The 22292-nt window shown below is 42.3% G+C and overlaps 1 protein-coding gene, 2 long non-coding RNA genes and 1 pseudogene across 3 annotated transcripts; 1 reads left to right on the forward strand and 3 right to left on the reverse strand.

Moving 5' to 3' along the window:
* Positions 1 to 6266: 6266 nt before the first annotated feature.
* On the reverse strand, positions 6267 to 11652 carry LOC103696805 (uncharacterized). The gene is made up of 5 exons (XR_015973050.1): positions 11403 to 11652; positions 7839 to 8019; positions 7564 to 7730; positions 7460 to 7485; positions 6267 to 6793 (listed from the first exon to the last, which is right to left on the reverse strand). It is a non-coding gene; the product is annotated as an uncharacterized LOC103696805 (long non-coding RNA).
* Positions 11572 to 11770, reverse strand: LOC113461426 (small nucleolar RNA U3; annotated as a pseudogene).
* Positions 11771 to 11838: 68 nt separating this feature from the next.
* On the forward strand, positions 11839 to 12634 carry LOC149751408 (uncharacterized). The gene is made up of 3 exons (XR_016398313.1): positions 11839 to 11969; positions 12237 to 12276; positions 12539 to 12634. It is a non-coding gene; the product is annotated as an uncharacterized LOC149751408 (long non-coding RNA).
* Positions 12635 to 15099: 2465 nt separating this feature from the next.
* LOC103696816 (putative protein phosphatase 2C 23) lies at positions 15100 to 19517 on the reverse strand. The gene is made up of 4 exons (XM_008778537.5): positions 17614 to 19517; positions 17407 to 17520; positions 15678 to 15942; positions 15100 to 15577 (listed from the first exon to the last, which is right to left on the reverse strand). Exons 1-4 carry the CDS (start codon positions 19192 to 19194, stop codon positions 15456 to 15458), a joined length of 2082 nt encoding a protein of 693 aa, XP_008776759.3. The 5' UTR covers positions 19195 to 19517; the 3' UTR covers positions 15100 to 15455.
* Positions 19518 to 22292: the final 2775 nt, after the last annotated feature.

Here is a 22292-nt window from a genome sequence, read left to right on the forward strand (position 1 = left end):
GGACACCCCCCAAAAATTAAAAAAAAAATACCCAAACTAACCTTTAGTGTAATTACCATATTGCCCTTGAAATTTTCTCAGTACACCCCCCTTCCTCCTCTTCCGTTTCGTGCTCCGTTCGGCACTGGATCGCCGAACAAAATGCTTCTGTTCGGCTGAACGGTGCCGAACAGAAGGCTTCTGTTCGGCGATCCAGTGCCGAACAGAAGGCTTCTGTTCGGCAACCCTCAACCGAACAGAATCCTTCTGTTCGGCGGAGGGGAGGGGAGGAGGGGTAGGAGGGTGAGGAGGAGGCGGCGGAGGGGGGAGGGGTAGTTGGAGGAGGGGGAGGTGGAGGAGGAGGAGGAGGAGGGGGAGGTGGAGGAGAAGGGGGAGGAGGGGTAGGAGGAGGAGGAGGAATGGGAGCAGGGAGGAATAGGGGGTGGAGGAGGAGGCAAAGAAGGGGGAGAAGGCGGAGGGGGATGCAGAGTAAGAGGGGATGGGGATGGGGGGCGGAGGTAGAGGGGTGGAGGAGTAGGAGGAGGGAGGAGGGAGGAGGAGGAGGAGGGTGAATAGGCGGAGGAGGAGGGGAGAGGGATGAGGGGGAGGCAGAGGTGGGCGGGAAGAGGGGGAGGGGGAGGAGGAGGATGAGGAGGGGGGAGGAGGAGGAGGCAGAGGCGGGGCGGAGGAGGAGGGGAGAGGGATGAGGGGGAGGCAGAGGTGGGCGGGAAGAGGGGGAGGGGGAGGAGAAGGATGAGGAGGGGGGAGGAGGAGGAGGCAGAGGCGGGGGGTGGGGAGGTGGGGGGTGGGGAGGGTGGGGGTAATTTAGGAATTTTTAATTTTTTAGGGGTGTCCTTAGCAAATGGGGGGGTGTAGAGAGTATTTAATTTTTTTTTAATTTTTGGGGGGTGTCCTGAGCAATAGGGGGGGGTGTATTTAGAACTACCCAGAATGGAAGTATGGGAGGGGGAGGGAGAGAGAGAGGACGAAGGGCTGGAGACGATGAGGGAGATAAGGCTTTTTGTTGGCTGCAACTGTATCCATCGTGTGTGAGCCGCTGTTGTACCAGAAGAAGAAGATGAAAAAAAAGTTGAAAGGCTCTGCTCAAATGGATTGTGTAATGTGCGAATCCAGCAGAATTTCTGAATTTCCGAGGCCATAAATGAATTGGTCACAGCAGCAAGAAGCCCATGGTGGTCAGTGTTGGGATTTTGGACGGCAGCTGTTTGTCTGGTACACAGAAAGCTTGTGATAGATAATCTTATAGATCCATGTACCTGGTCTTCTGATATCAAACATCCGCGTTGAGTCTTGATCTCGAGCATCCTTAGCGAAGTTTCTGAATTTTAAATGTCTAATAAAGGGGAGCTCTATAAGGTGCATTCCCGGCACAGATTTTATTTTGCTTCAACTGTGAAAGGCGTACTTTCGATTTTAAAATCCTTCTGCTCATTATATTGCAGATTAATTTGTTCCGTTAGGTTTCGTGTCTCCACTCTCCACATGAGAGATGGCCAACTTCGTGACATTGTAGGGACCAGGCAAAAGGCTTGCTCGGGTCGACTTTCTGCAAGCTGGTTTTGCGCAACCAAGTAGGCTACTTCATTTGTCTTTTTATTATTATTATTATTATTTTTACTATAACCGAGGAGTCCCACAAATCTAGTATATTTCCAAAAGTTAGAAAATAAAAATTTTTCAAAAAAAAGTGGCATGACTATACCATCAGTTCAGAGCATCTCGTCGGAGTGATAAGCAATAAAAGACGTAATCTAATCTACTGTTCTATTCGCCTTGCGGTAAATATGACTCGTTTTAAAAGCAGAGCACATGCTCGCACACTGTCAAATATCTAGAATCAGAGGGGAGGGGGCCTATTTCTGGCCGAAGACTGCTTTCGAATCCAACTGATTGCTGTAGTCGAGTCATCTTCCAACAGGATGGAGTTTGTCCCCAAGTATAACCTTGCATAGGTGACTCAACCATGCCATCCTCAGCTCGATTCTTGAAACAAAGGTATCATAGATCCAGCTCCCGCCTGTTACAATAAGGCACGAGTCGGTTACACTACCATCAAAGAAAGCTGAGGGTGGTAACTCCCAAGTGATGGATAACTTTATTTGTTTCTCTCTCTCATCTTTTCCCAATAGTTGAGCTAATACTAAATTTGAAGGATTTTAGCATAAGTCCAGTGAAACACCTCAAACATAAAGCATCATTGTGCTTTTCGACATTGGCCCACCGTTTAGTACTATTTGGCCTCCTGCCTGCAGAAGTTTATAGTCCTCGATTGCTCATTGACTAGGTCACAGAAACACTTTGCATGATGGCCATTTAAATAATAGAATAATATGACCAAAAGAAATAATCTCTTATCCCACCAATTAGGATTTGACTGTAACCATGTGAACCTTGGCCACCCATTTCTTCCTTTCTAAATCTGTCGCTGGAATTGAAATATTTTCACAACATATCGTATCTCACTTTGTCTTCTTTCTTCTCTCTCATCACTTCTCCTCTGGAGCTCCCAACTCCCAACCAGTATCCGTAAGCATGATCATTGTGATTGGATCTCTGTTTTTAACAACAGCATGGATTTATTGTTAAGATTTAAACTTTTGTATTTGATCTACATTCCAATACTTCGATGTTTGGATAGCGAAGACGTACAAGTGATGTGTCGCTATAAATTTTTCACAACCTTCCTACGTATACATATATTGCTCCAGCTACAATTTCCAAGATAAATTTCTTATACTGAAAGCTCTCATTTCCATGCAGGGGAACACTATAATATGTAAAAAACTGGGCACGATGCATCAGCAGTCCCCTTTGAGGGCTTCCATGATTCTAAAACCTAAGAACTGCCCTCCATCCACAAAGAACACAATTAACAGAAGAAAATAAAGAAAAGCCAGTGCATAGATGATTTCAATAAATTGATAAAGCAAAAGAGCAATGTTCCCATCGAACTTTATAAATGACTTCCTTTTCTCTTCCTCTAGTCGTACTAAGTTAGCATATCAAGACATGGTTTGTTCGCAAATGAAGATCTAAAGTTGTATCTAACCTATTAAAAAGGCTAAGATGTCAACTTTTCCTTTTGACAATACAAAGCTAAATCTTGAGAACTTGCATGCAAGTACTCAATCTGCAACATTATTGCTTAGAAATCGAAATAACAACAACAATTCTTTTGGTCTAACTTACAACAAGGGAGTCCATGAGAATAGTATCTCCAATATGGAAAGAAAAGCCAAACATTGCTTCAAAAAAAAAAAAAAAAAAAAAAAAAAGAAGAAAAGAAGAAGAAGAAGAGGAAAAGAAAAGCCAAACTCTGCTTACTTTAGACCACAATCCATCCAATTCAATGCACAAAAGCAGAGCAAAGACAAACAACAAATAAAGAAATATATCTCTGAATAAGGGACACATGTAAGCTTCGTGACTAGGAGAAAGAACAGCTTCTGCCCTGAAGTAGAAAAATACCACACACACTTTCCTTGGTGGGTACTCCCTCACCTATGAAAGCTGTAATTTGCCTCTATGTACCAAGGTTCTGTGCTTCTCTACCCCAACAAAGCCGAATACACACTCTAACCAAAAAATAATAATAAAAAAAAATCTGTTCTATGTATTCATGTTTGAAGGATCCCAAAACAACTCAGAAAAGGAAAAAAGAAAAGAAAAGAAAAGAAAAATAATCATGTATGTTTGTATATAGCTTATGAATGCACCATAGCATCATCATCATCAGGCATTGGTAGCTTCCCTCCTAGGCTTCTTCATCCTTGGGCCAGCATCAGCAAGCTGTGCACTCCAGAAATTTCCAATCTCACCCTGTACATCAACTAGTTGTCCAACCTGACTGGCCGTCACCTTCCTCTTCACGTACATCAAAGGTGGGGGCTTCCTTGGGGCCAGCGGGCACCTGCGAACCTCCGGAATTCTATTCCTCGGAGATGTCGGTGTGTGATAGCCTTCATCTTCACCAACATCACCAGCATCCTTACCTTGATCTACTATCTCTTCTTTGATTCCATTCTCCTCCGAGGAACAAGAAGAAGAGGAGGATGGGCGAGGAGGGGCAGGACTCCTCGCTTCTCCTTTGGCTTCCATTATTTCTCTATCCTCTACTTCTAGGGGTGGGGTGTGGGAATTCCAATATAGAATTTGATGGGAGTCTATATGGAAGGGTTTGGGGTCCTCGGACACAACTAGCTTTGCACTGGACATGCTCAAATAGTTTCCTGGTCGAACTCGGAGTACGTGGAATCGAGAGGGGGGGCTGTAATAAGAAGGAAGCGAGGAGAAAGAACAAAAAGAAAATAAAGAAGGTAAGAGTTCAAAAAGTGAGGTCAGAAACCAGAAGCAAACAGAGGAAGCGACAACTGAAGAAGAATAAGAAGACGGGCAGAAAAGGTTGCCAGTTTGCCGCACCGACCTACAAGCCTGTCCGCTTCTCGCCCTGTTCCAGTCTGGCGATCTGCATCGGTTTCTTCGATGATTTGGACGTTTTTGGTGAGGGGCCGAGAGGTCGGAAGCAATGCGGTTTTATTACCTGAAAATATGTACTACCAATCTATGAGGTTTTATTACCTGAAAATATGTACTCCTGAATCAATCTACGAGACTCTCGCATAAGAGGATGACCATCACCGTATCCGTCTACTCTCTAAATCCAATTGATCACTATAGAGAAATCTTCTTCGAAGCACACATGCCCTGCACCCAATACCCGCCTCGCATAGGAGATCTCCTTTCAGGCTGCCCGAAGCTCTGCCTCAATTGCAATTGGTCCAGACGTGCGATGGCCTCCAACTGCTATTAGTCTATCGAGATAGTCTTGGATCATAAATCCAACACCTTCAGACACCCCGTCCGCCGACATATTACCATCGAGTTCACTTTGAGATGACCACAGGGTGGAAGCACCCAAGAAACAAGAACGAACCTGTGCTATGACAGCGGATAGGGTACCCCAGATGTCCGTGGTCATCCCTCATCAATTTTTGAAAGTTTCATACACACCCTTCAAAATTTCAAACTATTCCAAATTGATCCTCCGACCAGTCTGCCGTTATATTCGGAGTGCGGATGAATGAAGAGGTTACTTTGAGATCTTTGCAGGATAGATGAATGAAGAAGTTCGGAGTGCTTTTTGCAACAAACAATCCTTAACTATAGCTCATATACTAAAAATGCTTTAAGATTTATGCAGATATATAAATGAAAGGATTCAAAGTACTTTAAGACATACGGTGATCCTTAACTATCGGTCCCATACTAAAGATGCTCTAAGATCTGTGCAAGTGGAAGAATAAAGATGTTTGAAGTGCTTTGAGATCTATACAATAATTGATCCTTAACTATGGACCATATATTATGGATGCTTTGAGATCAATGCAAACAGATAAATGAAAATGTTCGGAGTGCTTTGAGTTCTGTATGGCGGGTGATCCTTAACTATGGATCATATTATTAAGAGTTCTTCGAGATCTATGTCGGAATTCCACCCTACGAACAACTAATACAAATGATATTTTGTTTATAATACAATTTTATACTGCTATATGATGGTCATGTAATGCCATTTTATTAATAGAGATGAACGACGGAACAGTTTGAAACAATTTGGAAACTTAAAAGAATATGTTTGAAACTTTTGAAAGTCAAGGAATGTCTAAGTCGAGGGAACATTCCTATAATTTTTCTGCAAAAAAATTAAGCAAAAAAATTCGGCATCTAATTATTCTCCCATTCTAATAATCATCCTCTGACATCATCATTGCTCATCGGGATAGAATAATATTTTTAAATTCAAATATGATTTCGATAAAAACAATTATAATTTATCTGATGCATAATAATTTAGGCAGATAGTCCGGCAATCTCATTATTCTTTGGAAAGTAATAAGAAATAGCCGTTATTATAACATTCTATTTTTATTTTCAATTTTTTTTCTTGTTCATTTATATCTAAGTAAATAATGATCACCACTTCTATTATAGCTTTCAAAAATGATAAAGACGAGGACCTCGGTTAAATTTGCTTCATTTCTCCTTGTTCCGTTTCTTGCCATGATTACTGCTGATGAAATTGATGGACGATGATGTCTCACTATATTTTGCGTATCTTAATTCATAGCATGGGACGTACAACAAATGCTGCATTGAATGATTTCCATCAGAAAAAACATATGCCGAGCATCAAACTTAACTAGACTCCTATTTCCTGGCATGAATCCCCACCACGCTGTCTCAAAGTTTGGATGAAGGCCCTAGGATGGTTTAACTAGCAAAAATTCTTAGAAAAATAACAGTAAGTTTTCATACAACAATTGGATAAGCAAACATAAATCCTAGTGTCAAAAGCCAATTAACAATGCACTTGTTTGTTCATAAATTGGATATCAGCAGAGATTCTTCTGACCCAAAATATAAACCACCATTTGTCGCATAGTAGCCTTGATAAGTGTGAAGGAAGCTCGAGACATCTTCCAACCAATTAACGAAAGGACCATATAAATCATTACAACTTAAGCATCTTCATAATTTTGGCCCCATCTTAAGCATCAGCATCTCCATGCCTAGAAATCATCTCTTCTTTGCCCATTTATCTCTCTCCGTAGCGGCGTTTATCAGCTGTCGAGGTTCTCTAAAAGTTTACCTGTGCGTAATTGCTAGGACTCAGCCATTGGTCAAGTTTTCTTGGTGGACTATCAACTCAGATGCCATCCACTGAAGGGACCAATTATGATATGTCGAGTGATATATCTTTGGCGAAAAAAATTATCTTCCCTATATTTAAACTCTGCAAGATCAAAATAGAATTAACGAAACATAAATTCCCCTTCTCCAAAAAAGTAAAAAATAAAAAGGGTAACATTCTCTGGTAGCATGAAAGAATAAAGAATTAACAAAACATGCTACTTTTGCCAAAACCAGCAGATTATTTTTAAGCTAGTGCAGTAAACTCTTTCATGAAAGTGTTCGTAATCATGCCTTCTATCTTCGCATTAGGAAGCGCAAACATTTAACCAGCAGTAGAAGGCTCGTCAGCAAGCCTGCTGCTTTATACTCCCTCGCCCAATTTCACAAACAGGAGGAATCCATAAAAGATGGCACATACAAGGGCACGATAAGACTCCTCCGCATGGGAGTTTAGGCCATTCTGAGGCCACATCGAAGGCATGCCCCATCCCATGTACGGGAAGACCAGCCACCCCTCAGTTAAGCTTGGCTTTAACTGGAACATAAAAAGAATGGTCCACTCCATGACAACAAGGTAGTGCAACTTGGAAGGCATGGGAAACATAATATTTGATTCAAACTCTACTTAAAACTTCTCAAATAGAAACTCCTTGAACATTTAGAATTCCAAAATACTGCAGAGCGTTTGCAATGATCTGGTAATGTTAAAAATCTTTAGCGCAAACTGCAAGCAAAGTAGTGATAAAGAGAAGAATGAATGACATGCCTGTCCATAATGATTCCCCGGGATTCCTACAAATGTAGACAGATCAGTCAGCTATAGCCCTTAAAAACTAAGAATAACTCGCAAAGTAGATCTCGTTAGCCCACCATTAGATTAACTTCTCCAAAGCTTTCGAGTTCACCAAGCTGCAGCATCATCTTGTCAGCTTTTATCCCATCAACCTACCAAAATCTGTATCACATGCATCGTTGCATGACCGATGCACAGTTCATCTTCTTTCGAACAATTAATCTTCGGCACACTCATTAATCATCTTTTCAGCCAAAAACAAAACTAGCAGATTCATTCCTAAAGGTAATGATGTGTCTAAAGAGAGAAAACATACCATTATGCAGACAAAACTTGACAAAATTCCACTAACCTTTCAATTCACTGAAGTGTCTGTTGTGGCAACATTTGATCTAATATCAATTTAGTTAAGCTTTGAGTTGGAATGTTAATTATACAAGTGCACCACATAGCATGAAAACCAACACATTCCAGGTTTTCCTGTTCTTTTATTACCCTCAACTTTCCTTGCAGCCACTGATCCACATGCCAACCTGAATTAATGAATATATTTACCTGAAACATCACATACTCCAGGGACTACAACATGGAGCAGAATAATAGTAATCTATGAAATAGAGCCACGATGAGTTACGAAAGCAAAACAAAAAAAAATCAATATTCAAAAGACATCAGAACACACTCATGCAACAAGCTAATGCTTTCTTTAGTATTGCCCTACCAAGGATTGGCTGCAGGGTGATTTTCAACAACATGAACAAGAACCTTAAAAACATGCAAGCCACAGAATTACCAGAATAATGTGTGTCGAAGGAACATCAGAATTCAGAAGAGGTAGTCCATCATCATTATAAATTATTGAAACCAGGGCATCTAACAATAGCTGGCAGCAAATTATTATAAAGCGAAAACAACATGAGACTTTGATGCAAGAAAAAAGTACCAAATCTACCAGATGACATTCCAAGATGAATGACAAACCGGGGGCAAAAGAGAACTGCAAAACCATCAATTACATAAATTGATCAATCATGATTTTTGTTGCAGCTAGTCAATCTCTTTGATCGAAATGCATTCAGACAAGAAACTCGAGTGAGAGGAAAGAAAGTGGGGAAGACGTTTTGTAATCACCGAGTACTCACTGCATTTTCTGAGGGTGTAACAGCAAATGCAATCTTGCGAAGGTGCCACCATGACAGATACATCATGGACTGATGGTGTGGTGAGCTTAATATCATGTAGTTTTGTGAAATAGTCACCATGGCAGATACCTTACCATGCAGTTTGCTTAACACACGATCTTATATAAAAGATTCTCAGCAACCATCTATCAAGTCTACTTCTGGTTGTTGGAAAGGCGAAACGAAAAAATTTAGGACAGATTCTCAATATCTTGTCAGTTGGGCCCAGAGTTCACAACAGTGTTGGGAGGAGAGATATTCTTTCTGTTCCTTTAATGTGCATCTAGCTGGGTAGAAGCAAAAGGAGTAAAAAGAGATGGGATGACGTGAAATGAACATACAGTAAGCTACTATTGCGAAGAATATATATACAAGCAATACAACTTCTTGATGGTTGATAAACAAGAAGATTGTCCGATACCAAGTGGGAGGTACTGACTAATTCCAGGGGTTTAAGAGAGGCAATATTAGAAGCATTCACAGGGATCAATTTAGGAAGTTCTTGGCAGCTAGTATTGCGAATAACTCTAGTGATATGCAGCATTCAGAAGTTGAGATGATACAAACAAGCCTTCAGCAAGCTTCAGGATGGCATATAGGAGAATATGAGTTTAATTCAATGCATTATGGTAGTCACTTATCCCTAAGAAACACTAGCTTGGTCAGTAAATCAGGAAAACATTGGTTTCACAATTTGTTTATAAGTGGAGGATTACCCGAGATTCAGAGAAGAAAATTGTTATACTGAATGGATAACCTTGCCTCATCAAGATGGCATATAGCAAAATATAAGTTTAATAATGTCTTATGTTTTTTATCAAAAGAAAAAAAACTAATGTCTTATGGCAGGCATTTACCCCTCCAGGTTATTAGCTCAGCCAGTAAATCTGGAAAAAATTGGTTTCACAGTCTATTAGTAAGTGGAGGATCACCAGATATTCACAGAAGAAAATCAGTACACTGAATGAATGACCTTATAACCAGGAGAAACCTTCCAATGTGCAGATGCTGTCCCTAGAGAATTCATCAAACCTGTATACAGGAGCATAAGCTGGCTGGGGGAAAAAATGTAACCTTGCCTGGCCACAGCTAACAACTTGACGAATCAGTTGAGGGTGTAATATTGATATCAAAAAACACGAAATGAATGAGCATGCTCCACTCAGGAATACACCGTTTAATTGTTAAATCAAGAGAACAATGGGCACAGGAAACTAAGCCAAAAAGTTTGATTGGTTCACCTTCCACTCCACTTCAAGCCAATATATTTACCATCTAATTAGCATCTAAAAAGACCAGAGAATCTAACTTCCGTGTAATCATAAATGAATAATGCTACCTACTTTCCATTAACCACTATGATCTCTAGTGTGAGCAAAAGCATCTTGCCGCCAGCCCATTGCAGCCATCATACAAGTCCTTATTGCTCCGTGGAGGTTTAAGGCGCACAAGGCTGAAAGCTTCCACTTTAATTGCATTTGAGTCCATGAGTCGGGGGGAGAGAGAAGAACATCAATAGCAAGAGGAGCATACAGAGGCAAGGTCCACAGAGTGTATAGTTTTCTCATGATGGTCCAAATTATCTTGAGATATAAATGGGATCACAAAAAAATAGAGGAAAACAAAGCAACAAGTCCAAGAAAACTCTAATGTGAAAACACTATACAGAGTCACAGACCAACTTTTCTTTATAAAATCCTTGCTATTTGCATGATTATGGTGCACATAAAAAGGGGATGTAGGACAAGTTTTTGTGCAAAAGCACAATGAATTCCATTTTCCATAACCAAACAAGAAAGCAAAGCACATTTGTGATGCATAATGCAAGAAACACCACAAGATTGGGGTATGTCTATTAAGCTAGTTCACTTCTGCGTGAAGCCCTTCAACTAATATATGCAATTCCAATATCACCATATTCACCTCACTCCTCACATAATGAAGCTACCACATAATCTTATCGAGCCACATGTTCAACGACATATCCACATGAAAAGATATTAATATTGACATATTCCATTGGCTTATTCACATCACGAGCATTTTGGATGACTCTCTTGATATCTCTCTCTTGAGATTAATTCCTACCTTTTACCCTATGCCCACCTCACCTCTTGAGGGCCGATGACCTCTTGCCCAAGTGGCAAGGGATGATATAATCCGAGCAAGCACTCAGTGGTTTGATACACTGCCCTACAGGGGAAGAAACTATGTCACCTTTGCTTAATAAGTACTTAAGCAGCTTTTTAACCGCAAAATTTATCCCATTCTTCCTTGACAATCTATATTGCCCTTCCCTCAGGCAAGTTATAAATCATCAGCCATTCATCAGGAAGAATCAGAATATCACTCACTCTGCAATCACCAAACATCTTCTGTTCTTCAAAGACACCCGTCAACCCCAACAATCAAAGCTCTAGATTTCAAGCTTGCCGTTTTCTTAAAAATAGATAGATAAATCCTTCCAATATCTTAAAAATCTCCAATATCAGCATTTTCCACAGAAATTAAGCTGAGTTTAGAACTAGACCCAGGAACCCTAATTAGCCATAGACATCAGGAAAGAAGAATCGATTGTAAAGATTAAAATTCAAAATCGACAAGCACAATGTTCCAAATCACCCAACGCCAGTCTCAACTAAACAACATCGAAAAAGGGGCGAAAAAGAAGTTCGGCAAACATCAATACCCTAAGATTTCAACAAACCCACTATAAGGGTCCCCAGGTTGCTTACCTGAAAGGTGATACCCAAAAAATCACTTTGAAAAACAAACAACGCCTCGCCGGAGGAAAGCCATGGAGCATCCTGTGAAATGAAAAAAAAAGCCGCGCCATTGCCATCACGTTACCCGGTCGGAAGTCCGGAAGTCAACGTGGCAGAAAAAAAGAAAAAGTTGATGATGAGTCTGTCAGAAACCCTCGAAGCCACCTCCGCCCGAAGGCGGAGAACGATCCTCTACGGTCTCGTTCCGATCGGGACCATTAATCACGCTCCGACGACGAGGGCATATGTCATCAACCAGACTGAGTTGCCCGTCTTCTTTGCAATCAAGAATACGGTTGTACGAGCCTATTGAACAGATCCTGTTCAAGTAAGGTCGTGGCCAGTTGCGTCGCTGGTGAAGGGTTAACCAGAAGTACAGTTATTCGTCCGGTCGATGTGGGACTAATTTGACCCGCATACGGCTGCCCCACACTGCGTTCTCTCTTCTTCCTTCTTCCCTCGGGCGCGATAAAGATGACCGTTATCTCTCGCACCGACAGAGAAGTCATCAAGAGCGGAATCGAGCTCAAGAATTTGGTGGACCCCTTTTCATTTCTCTCCTTGTTTCCAAAAAAATTTGGATTTTTATGTTGTCTCAATTTGTCTTAGATCCCTCAAAGTTTGGATTTTTTATATTCTATACTTCTAGCCTTTTTAAGTGCATCTGTGTTGCTCGTTGAAATTATCATATGGATCTGAAATTTATTGTGGATGACTGCAACTAAAATTCTATGTTGGCACAGTTGAAATATATTTAAGATGAGTATAAAAACTGAGAAAAACTGTTCTTTGATGTGTTTGCAGGCCACCGTGAGCGATCTACAGGATGCCATTCATACTCGAAGTAAGTGATCGAGAAGATCTCTGACTGTTCTCTCTCTCTTGGTAAATTGTATAACATTATGAATTAAGATTGAAGCAGTTCTTTTCTTTCTTGATTTTTTTATAATTAACTTTATTTTGGTCTTCCATGGGAAGCTTTATTATTTATTTATTTTTGTTATTTATATTCTACGACTTTTGCTCTCTCTAGAGAGCTGGATTTTCCTTGTTATGATTTCATACTCTAAATGACGCTGAAACCATCCTTATTTTGATAAATGTAGTGAATGCCATAAAATGGATCACTTTGAGAAAGTTGATGAAAATATGCCTTGGCTTCGTTAGAAGCGATCAACACAAGGGCGTGAGAATTTGGTGTGAGAAAGAGATGCCGCAAGCAGTTTTCTCAGATGGATTGTGCGACACTCTTATTTGGGCTTTAATATGATATGTGAAGCACTCTTGAAATGATGCTCAATTTTGGCTTTTCTTATTTATTGTTTCAGAGAGAGAGAGAGAGAGAGAGAGAGAGAGAGAGAGAGAGAGAGAGAGAGGAGGAGGAGGAGGAGGAGGTGCCCGGAGAGAGGGGTCTCAAAAAGATTGTGAAGAAGGGGGCGAAGGAGGGATATTAACCGAACCGGAGAAGGGGGAGAGTAGGTTTTAATCAATTTGATAGGCGAACCAATTTAATTAGCAGAATCTCCGACACATCCTGTTCAGTATGCCCCAAACCGGCCGGTTTGGCACGGTTTGGCATTTCGTGGGTGGGCTTCCCCCTCTTTCCCTAAAAAGAGTAGAGCGATTACTTAAAATACTTACTCGCTTGACTTAATACCCAGTTACTTTGCCATGGATAACTAGATTACCAAGTGTCCATCCATGAGATAAATGCCATGAACTTACCTGAGCAATCCGTTTATCCAAATATTTTCAGTGCTAATCTTCTCATTTTTCTTTTCCTTTTTCTGATTGAACGAAGTTACAGTTCTGCTGATTTTTTTTAATAACTGGAAGCATGTATTTATCAGTAAACCATTAAGTTGTTAGTCGTGTCCGAGATAAAGTCCGAAGAAAGATATGAGCTGCCAGATTCTAGTCTTAGGGGATAAAAGTGTGTATTAAACATGCAAAGAGGTAACTAAGCCACTTTACCCAGTAGACTAGATAATCTGGATGTGCATGCTTGTGCTTGCATCCACCTTAACATGAGGTAGCGGAAACTTCTAATTATATTTGTTCTGTATGGGTAGGTTGTCAAAAGCTCTCCTAATTGATAACTGATCCATGCTCCAAACTTGTGCATAGGCAAAAACTCTGGCTGGGATGGGTCCCACTCAAGCTTGTCATTTGGTTTGCTTGTGCTTATATGACTGGTCCCCATGAACTTGTATTTGCTGGGTGTTGCTTATGTTCATATTGTCTTAGGCTAGGATTAAGCTACAGCATATCTGTAGTATTTTTGGGATATTATCTCTTGCTTTATATTTGTGTCAATTGTCAAAACATCACTTATTATATCGAGTTCCTCTGAAATATATTGTATCATTTTTCTTTGTCGCATAAGCATGCACAAAATCTCTCGTACATACGAAGATGACTCAGGTTGGACATCTGGCATTTGGATAATGATAATATAATAGTCTGTTGATTGTGTTTAAAGTGCAATTCAGGTGATGGAAGATCTATGTGCTGATTTATGCATAACTCTTTCCTCAAAAGGTTGTTTGGCCAGATAAAATGCATCCAAATAGAAAGTAATTTCTGGCCCACTAAAAGCTCTGCCAAACAGGACTTAAATACTTCGTGAGGCTCCACCTCTTAACACTGATATATCAACCACGCCATTGCGTGGCCTTCTTATTTGAGAAACATGAGCAATATACTTTTCAAAATTAAATTAAACAAGTGCTTATCAGATTATATGAATAATATTTTTTTAACTAGATAAGAGATCCCAAGCATCTATACCATGATCAGCAGTCAGAGAGGTTTGTCAACATTGCAGGCAAGGGATAAGGCATCTGAGCTGGAGTCTGAATTGCCATCTTGTCACAAACTTCCAAAGATTAAAAATAAATGAAGGTAAGAGGTATGATTGGAGGCTGGAAGGATCTCACTCACTCTAGTTTACTGTACATGCATACAGAAAGAACAGCTACTTGCACTAGAGCTTTTGAAGTGGAAGATGAGAACATCATGTGTCACTATTATTGAAGTGCAGCGAGACACTGCACCAACGCGATCATTGCCGAAGTGGAAATTCAGCTTTGATATTTTACATAACAGGGACCTGAGAGAGATGAGGTTGGAGGATATTATTTTGGCCAGCCCTGAAAGATTAAGCACCCAGAAATAAAAATGGAAACAGAAGTACTTCACTGTGCAACATTGGTGATAGATAACCTTAAAAACGTATCTGGAATTTGATGGTACAAAATTGCTGGTTGATTTCTTTAAGAAATGATCTTTGAAGAAGGAAGAAAGAAATGGGAAAGCAGTCAAGATCTAAGGGCATATGTTCCCAGATTTTAGTACTTCCTCAGCTAAGGAAAAGAAATGGTCCTCAGGAAGATATACAATTCACGGTGTAGGTTTGTGGAAGCTTACAAGCCCCACTATTACTTCTAGGAATACTGATCATAATGTGCACAAATTGCGCAAAATACCAAAGTATCCATTCTAAACTCCTTCAGTCTCTGGTTTCATGAGCTCACATATTATTGCTTCAGTTATTCATAGGTGGCTTCTTACTAGTGGAGAAGGAAATAAAAGGTGGTCTGCTTTTACAGTGGGAAGATGATCCTTGGACACACAGAGCTAGATGGAGTTCAGTCACACAAATGCATCATCAATTACTTGATCATTTAAGAATCTCTCACCAATTAACTACATATGTCGACATCGAACACTCATCTTCCACGCACTTCCCCTTTCAGAGAAAGGGGACTAACGAGTCACACATTTAATTATTAATTGAATAATGAATCTTTCAGAGAGAACCACTGATCGAATATTACATCTTCTTTTTAACAGTTTGAATTGACTTGAAGCAGCTTTGTACCTTCGTTTCCTGCCACTGCTTGATACATGGGCACTGACACTTCCCTAGAGCTGATCTGTTATGGTACAAAGGCAACCAGGGAAAAACAGAAAAGCCCTTAACTTTTCTATGGATCGCTATCAATTCTTTTGCATCTGTATCTATATTTGCATGCAGGATCTCCATATTCTTCCTTCCAAAGAGACGACAATGATGGAAACATCATCATGATATCGTCGACGGTCACCTTGGGGAATTTCCAGCAGTTCATGGAAGTCCATGCCTGCAATTATAAGTGCATAAAATCAGTTGTTAATAGATTGATCTAAGTATTGATGTAGCAAGTCCACTAACATCAATATTTTTGGACATCTAGATCGTACCAGCTTTCTTTGCTGCACGGAGAAGGACCTCCTCAACAAGGTGTTGAGCAGGATCGCCTTCCGGTGTCATTGCAATGAACATTTCAACTTGAGCTACTGCTTCTTCATTAGTGAAATATTGGTAAAGCCCATCGGATGATAATATCAAAAATCTATCCTTTGGGTTCAGTTTATGGTGATAAAGGGAAGGGTTGCATGAGATGTATGGAGAGGTTCCAACATAATCAATTCTGAACATCTCCAGAAGTGCATTGTTCCATTTGGGCTACACAAAATAAACATGATGTCAGAAAATGAATAACTAAACCACCAAAACATTCAAATCACAAATCCTACTCCATATATATTATCACATTCAAGATGCCAAAAGCTTCACTGCTGGATAACAAAATCAAGAATGAAACAAATATTTGTGATCTTATCACATATTGCCTGAATCTATAACAGTACAGGTCACTTTTGCAAATTAGTCTGATGGACTCAGTTGCTGAAATGCCCAACATTCTACACTAGTAAGCCAGATAAGTACATTATTAAAGTTTTCAATTTACTAAACCACTACATAATTGAATCACTATATTCTTTGCAAGCCTACAGACCAATCTTTAAGGCTTAGTGCTGAAACTTCTGAAACACATGACCAGTTGGCAATGCCGATCTCCTGAAATAAGTAACTCAGCATGACAGAGGTGAACTTTTAAGAAAACCTTTTCATGTTTGTTGGTAATTGGAAGGATATATATGCACCTAAGGCTCAATCTTGCCCTCCAAGACATCAGCTGGAATATGGTTTTCTTAGAAGGCACGCCACCTGATTTCCTAGTCCCATCGTCAACTTGAATAATATACTCTTTTTGTCCCTCCTTTCCTGAAAAAGACCAAGAAGACCAGATTCTTTTCTTGGATACTAGGATCCCTTAAAATAAAGGTGAAATATCATACAGGGAATAAGTTGGCTATGGGCCCTAGCGGCCATGGTCGCAGACTTGCTTGAGAATTACAAGTTCTCCAAAACTGATCTTGAAGAATTTCAGAGACAACTCAGAATTTGATCAACAAACAAGCATTGAATGAATCTACATTTATTCGTCCTTCCACTAAATAAACATAGAAAAGGGCATCTAAGCGCATAAGGCTCCTACTAGGGGCTTCGGAAGGGTCAGATGTACACAGGCTTGACCAAATTACATGGAGGCTATTTCCATGTTCTGAATCCATGACACCCAGATCACAATAGAACAACCTTACCATTACTCCAAGATCCCCCTCCCTCCACTAAATAAACATCAATGGAAAATATTTTAAACTATATAGTAACACAATATTAGAATCCTATGACACGGCTTTGAGTAGAGTTATTTATCTTCATATCCATTTTCTAGAAAAGCTCTATGTCAAGTTAAAAGCATCGTTGCAGTACAGCTTTATCAAAGCATCAAATCCATTAGTTCCACCATCTTATGTCAATCAAAAAGCTTTATCCAGAGTTCATTCTTCTTATGGAAGGCATGGCACCTTCTATAATTAAAGATACCGCCTAATCCAAATAAATACTAAAATGTTATGCCCAACTACTAGTAATCACTTATACATTACCATATGAACCAAAATAAATCAATAACCACACATATTTATAGTCTGATGAATGTTTCTACCAAGTTGGTGCCATCAGAAAAAAATTACAAGCTTTAAAACATTATGAGGAGCATTCTGATGATAGCAGCCATACCTGTTTCAAAAAGCCGGCCCCAAATGCTCGTGTGACCTTCAATGAACCCTTCACACGATCATTCGCAATGGCAGAAGCATCATCAGGGTGTTCATTCCGTATTCTACGAACTTCCTGAATCAGAACAAATAGCAGAAACCATATGATTCAGATGAACGAAGGAAAAAAAAAAAAATACACTAAGACGAAGACCAGAGAACTATCTACCTCTTCGACACAAGTGCTGTGATCCAAGGTAAGTTGCAGGGCAGCCAGAGTTGGCAATCCATCCATTGGATCCCCTATGTCATAAGCTTCAAGGACATCCAATGTCTCCTCATTGGTCCATTCCAAATCCTGCCTCAACTTCCCCGTCAAACTCCGCGCATCCGGCTCTGCCTTCCGTGCCAAAATTGCTCGGCTGTCGCCGACGTTCATCAGATACACATCCTCTCCCTTCATCAACATCACTAGAACACATGAGCCCATGAGTGCCAGCTCGGGATTCTCTGAGACCATTTTATCGGCGATGTCCAAATAAGACTCCTCAGTTTTCCTCAGAGCCTGAGAAAGAGCCTTCAGCACTTCCAGATGGTTCCCTGCATCACTCCACGAGCTCGATTGGCTCAATTGATCCTTTAATGTCCCATCAAGCTCCCATGTTGCCCCGTTCCAGTCACACTTCCACCTCCTCTGGTATTCCAAACACCTGTTCGCCGACTCTCGAAGTTTCCTCCCCTTCCTCTGCTTCCCTTCTTTCCGGCATTCATCGGCCGCGGTCCAATTTGTTGCCGTCGATGGATTGAATCCCTCGGCGGCAGTGATGATGACGGTGACTGGATCGTCGGAGGTCTCGCAGGCGCCTTCATGTTTGTCTTCCCAAAGGAGGCCCTTGAGCTCTCGTTGCACGGCAGAATAAAGATTGGAGAGGAGGTAATCGGTGCCGTCAGGGCCGTTGAAGCCATCGTAGATACCGACGAAGACCCACTCATGCTCCTCCGAGACGACGACATGGACTCGGTCCTCCCCTGCTTTACCCTGCGCCCACTGGAGACTGCTGTCCTGGGCGCTGAACAAATCAGAATCCTCGCCACCCTCCACGCTGTTTCGGCCGCTGGTGGAGGTCGGATGCGCAAAGCCGTCGCCTCCCCTGCCGCTGTCGGGGACAGGATTGGACTCTTTGGGCCTCTTGACGGGGCCGACGTGGGCCGCGGAGGAGATGGTGCGTGCGATGCCCTTGGTGAGGCTGCGGAGGAGGGAGGTGGCGGTGCGGCGCGAGCGGCGGCGAAGGGCGAGGCTGTGGGAGCGGCTCCAGGGGACGCGGCCGGAGGGAGCGCGGTCGAGGGGGCCGGAGAAGAGGGCGGCGCGGTGGTCGAGGGGGCCGGACATGAACCCTCTCTCTATGGGTCCCGAGAGGAATCCCCGGTCGGGGGGGGCGAGAGAGCCTGAGAGGGGCCCGGAGGAGAAGCGGGGGACGGGCTGGAGGGGAACAGAGGTGAAGGAGGTGGAACTGTCGAAGGCGGCAGCGGCGGCCGGCGGGCAGGCGAGGTCGGCAACCGCGGTGGAGAGAGAAGTGGCGGTGTTCGCGCTGACGGAGGCGCCGGAGATTGTCCGGAAGGTGGTGGTCTCCTCGGAGTGGTGGACCTTGGAGGAGGCCGTGGAGGCGGCGACAAGGGCGTCGGGGCGGATGTAGCAGAAGGAGTGCCCAAGGCCCTCGTCGTAGGGTTCCGACGTGACCGCGGCAGCGACATGGCGGCGGCGGGCTTCGCCGGAGAAGCAGTGGATCAGCTTCCCAGAGCCGTTGCCCATGGTGGGCGCGAGAGAGAGAGAGAGAGAGAGAGAGAGAGAGAGAGAGAGAGAGAGAGAGTGAAGAGTTTCTGAGCGGTCGAGATAGGAAGGAAGGGAGGGAGTGCGCTATACTGGGAAGAGCATGGCAGAAAATTCGGGGAAGATAATCGGGGATGGAAACAGAGAGAGCGAGAGAAGAAGGGAGAGGGAGGAGGCGCGTTGACTTTTACTGTGGTGTGGACTGCGGGAAACATGAACGTCTTGAGCGTTGACTCGATATGCGGTGGGGTGAACCAAGGTCTTGGGTTTGAGTTCAAGATAAGTTAGAGATATGGAAAGAGAGCAATGAATGAGGGAAAAAAGAGAGGACAAGAAGTCAAACGTGGGAGGGGCACGGGAATGAGTGCCGTGGGCTTGGTCGGTTGGATTTATTTCTACCGACACGTGGCGGTTGATGGCAGCGCCGTGGACGGGCTTCTAACCTACCAAGTTCCGGGCGCATGAGATTTACGCCCTGGTGCATGCCCCTGCAAGCTATAGAACGTACAGCTGCAAAGGATCGAATCATTTCCTGACACGTTCTCAGTTGAATATAGGTTTTTTACGCGTCGATATCTGAATGTTCGAGATGGGGTTTTCTGTTTTCGCGTCATCAGCTGATGTTGCCCGTGCTGCTTCCCTTTAACTCCTTTCACCAACCTTCTCTGACTTTTTGCCGGATTTTCTTCGCCGGATTTGTGGATTCCCTTGGAGATTGCAGAGAGTCACACGGGGAAGCGCATTTACAATGACTGCAGCTGATCAACTCTCGATGATATAAATGCATTAGATATAGGCTGCAATATACATAGTTTCGTTGGCTCTCGCCTCCAATGGCAAATACCACATCGTGATTTTGTTGGATATTGCTTTCAATAATTAGTGTATGATGTCTCTTCTAAAATTATAAATTCATTTATTATGTATGATGAGCAGGTTAAACATTAAGATAATCACGAAAATATGAATTTATTTGTTATATCTTCATAAATACTAAGATATCCACCGCGATAAACACAAAACTACATGAATAAATAGATATCTCATAAATAAATACTAACTCATCAAAAATAAATAGAAACCTTTCAAAATAAATATATATGCTGCAGTGATAAACTCAAATATCGTAAAAAATAATAGAAACTCATCCATTGTCGATGCTCAGTTGGATTAGGACTAGCTTATGGTAAACAATAATATTGGAGGACAAACATAAAATTTAGAAAAAGTAAATATTTATAGTAAGTCACGTAAATAAAAATGAACGGGCAAAATTTGGCAAAAACTTTTGGGCTGCTTCGAACTAAGGTTTTGTAAAATTTGACACAACCCTAAAGCTTACAAGTCAAATATTTGATTAAAAAATAAAGAAAAGAAATACGGCCGCCAAACATGGAATATGCACGAAGACAAAGGCATCAAACATTGCATTTTGTTAAATGAGCTTATTAAAATAACGAATACCACAACCCGGATGTTATTGGAGAAAAAATATAGTTTTGCATCCAAAATCCAAATATCATCTCAAGTTTAGCTCCATGTACAAGTACACTGTGAGCCAAGACCTTTGCCAGCCCCGCGCGCGGAGAGAGAGAGAGAGGCACGGTAAGATCCAACACACACGTAAATGGGGGGGCCATGCACATTACTTACAGGAACTCGTTTAATCATTTCTTAAGCTAGGCGAAAAAGGTCGAGTTCAACGATCACCATCCACAATAGCAAATTAAAACCGATACTGAGAATTTGCATGTCAAGTGGAACGAACCTACGTACCCACCATCCACCACAATTCCTTTGTCTTGACCTTCTCCTTTCCACCGCCCACCAACAGCTAGCTACTCCCCTCCCTGTTGCTGCTCGTGGATAGATATATAAATATATATTCCGGCACACATATAGAAAGATATCGATGTTAGGTACGCATGATGTAGATATAAAGTGAGACCAATGGCACCAAAAAGAGTTCCCAATCTTGGGCGCAACTCCAAGAAGGTTCCCAAGTCACCATGTGAAAAATGGCCCTCGCCCTTCTCAAAGGTCATCAATTTCCACTCACTGCCCCAGACCAAACTCTTGAGATCATCCCCTCTCATGCATGTGTTCCCTAGACTTTTCCTCACCTTGTATAGTTTTCCTGTGTTCCCCGATCACCGTGACACTGAATCTTGTCACCAAGAAATTAATATTAGGAACTTTCTTCGATGGTACCACAGTTTCCTAGTCTTCCTCCATCAACCTGAGGAGCCTATGCCTATTTGACATCGGACGCAGCCCAACACCAAGGGGGCATGCATTTCCTTCAGCTTATTCTTAATTTGCCTCTGGTGGTCATCTAAAGAACCTCATGTCCTAGACTGCAGCCTTTGAAGTGGTAACCCATGATTCCTCCTTTCGTTACCATGCCATGCCTCACACTGCTCCACTTGTTGCTCTAATTCGATGCATGTTCTCTTTTGCCACTCCGAAGCCCTCGTCAAAAGTTGGGCAAAGGAAGAAGGAAGGAATTAGCAAATAGGAAGCTTCATTCTTGGACCTTCAACTGGATTTTGGAATTACATCTGTTGTGGAGGAGGAGGGGGTCTTGAATTTAGTCCCACATCGGCTAGTAGCGGAAAGTTTCTGTGCCTTAAATGGGGGATGGAAATCCTTTCCTCTCGAGGGCCCTTTTGTGGGACAAAACCGTAAGGGCACCAATCTCCCCCCGTCTGCGCAGGACGGAGCGCCCAAAGCGGACAATACCTCGGGAGGAACGCAGTCCTCTTTCTCTGCTAGCTTAATATGGGCTAACTGTTGCGTGAGGCTCCGGCCAAAGCGTCCGTCCCCGTAACAGATGGCGCTAGAGGAAGAGCGCGCCTCCTCTCTCCATTGACTACCCCTCAGGTTGCCTAGGGGGCTGGTAAAGCCGGGTTAAACCGGCACAGGACCTTCCCGCTGGGGGGCTATGTTGTGGAGGGGGAGAGGGCCTTGAATTTAGTCCCACATCGGCTAGTAGCGGAAAGGTTCTGTGCCTTAAATGGGGGTGGAAATCCTTTCCTGGGCCCTTTTGTGGGACAAAATCGTGAGGACACCAGTCTCCC

This window comes from Phoenix dactylifera, chromosome 14, assembly GCF_051530095.1.
Source record: "Phoenix dactylifera cultivar Ajwa chromosome 14, Ajwa_hap1_PhDact_Kaust_v1.1, whole genome shotgun sequence".
Lineage (NCBI taxonomy): Eukaryota > Viridiplantae > Streptophyta > Magnoliopsida > Arecales > Arecaceae > Phoenix > Phoenix dactylifera.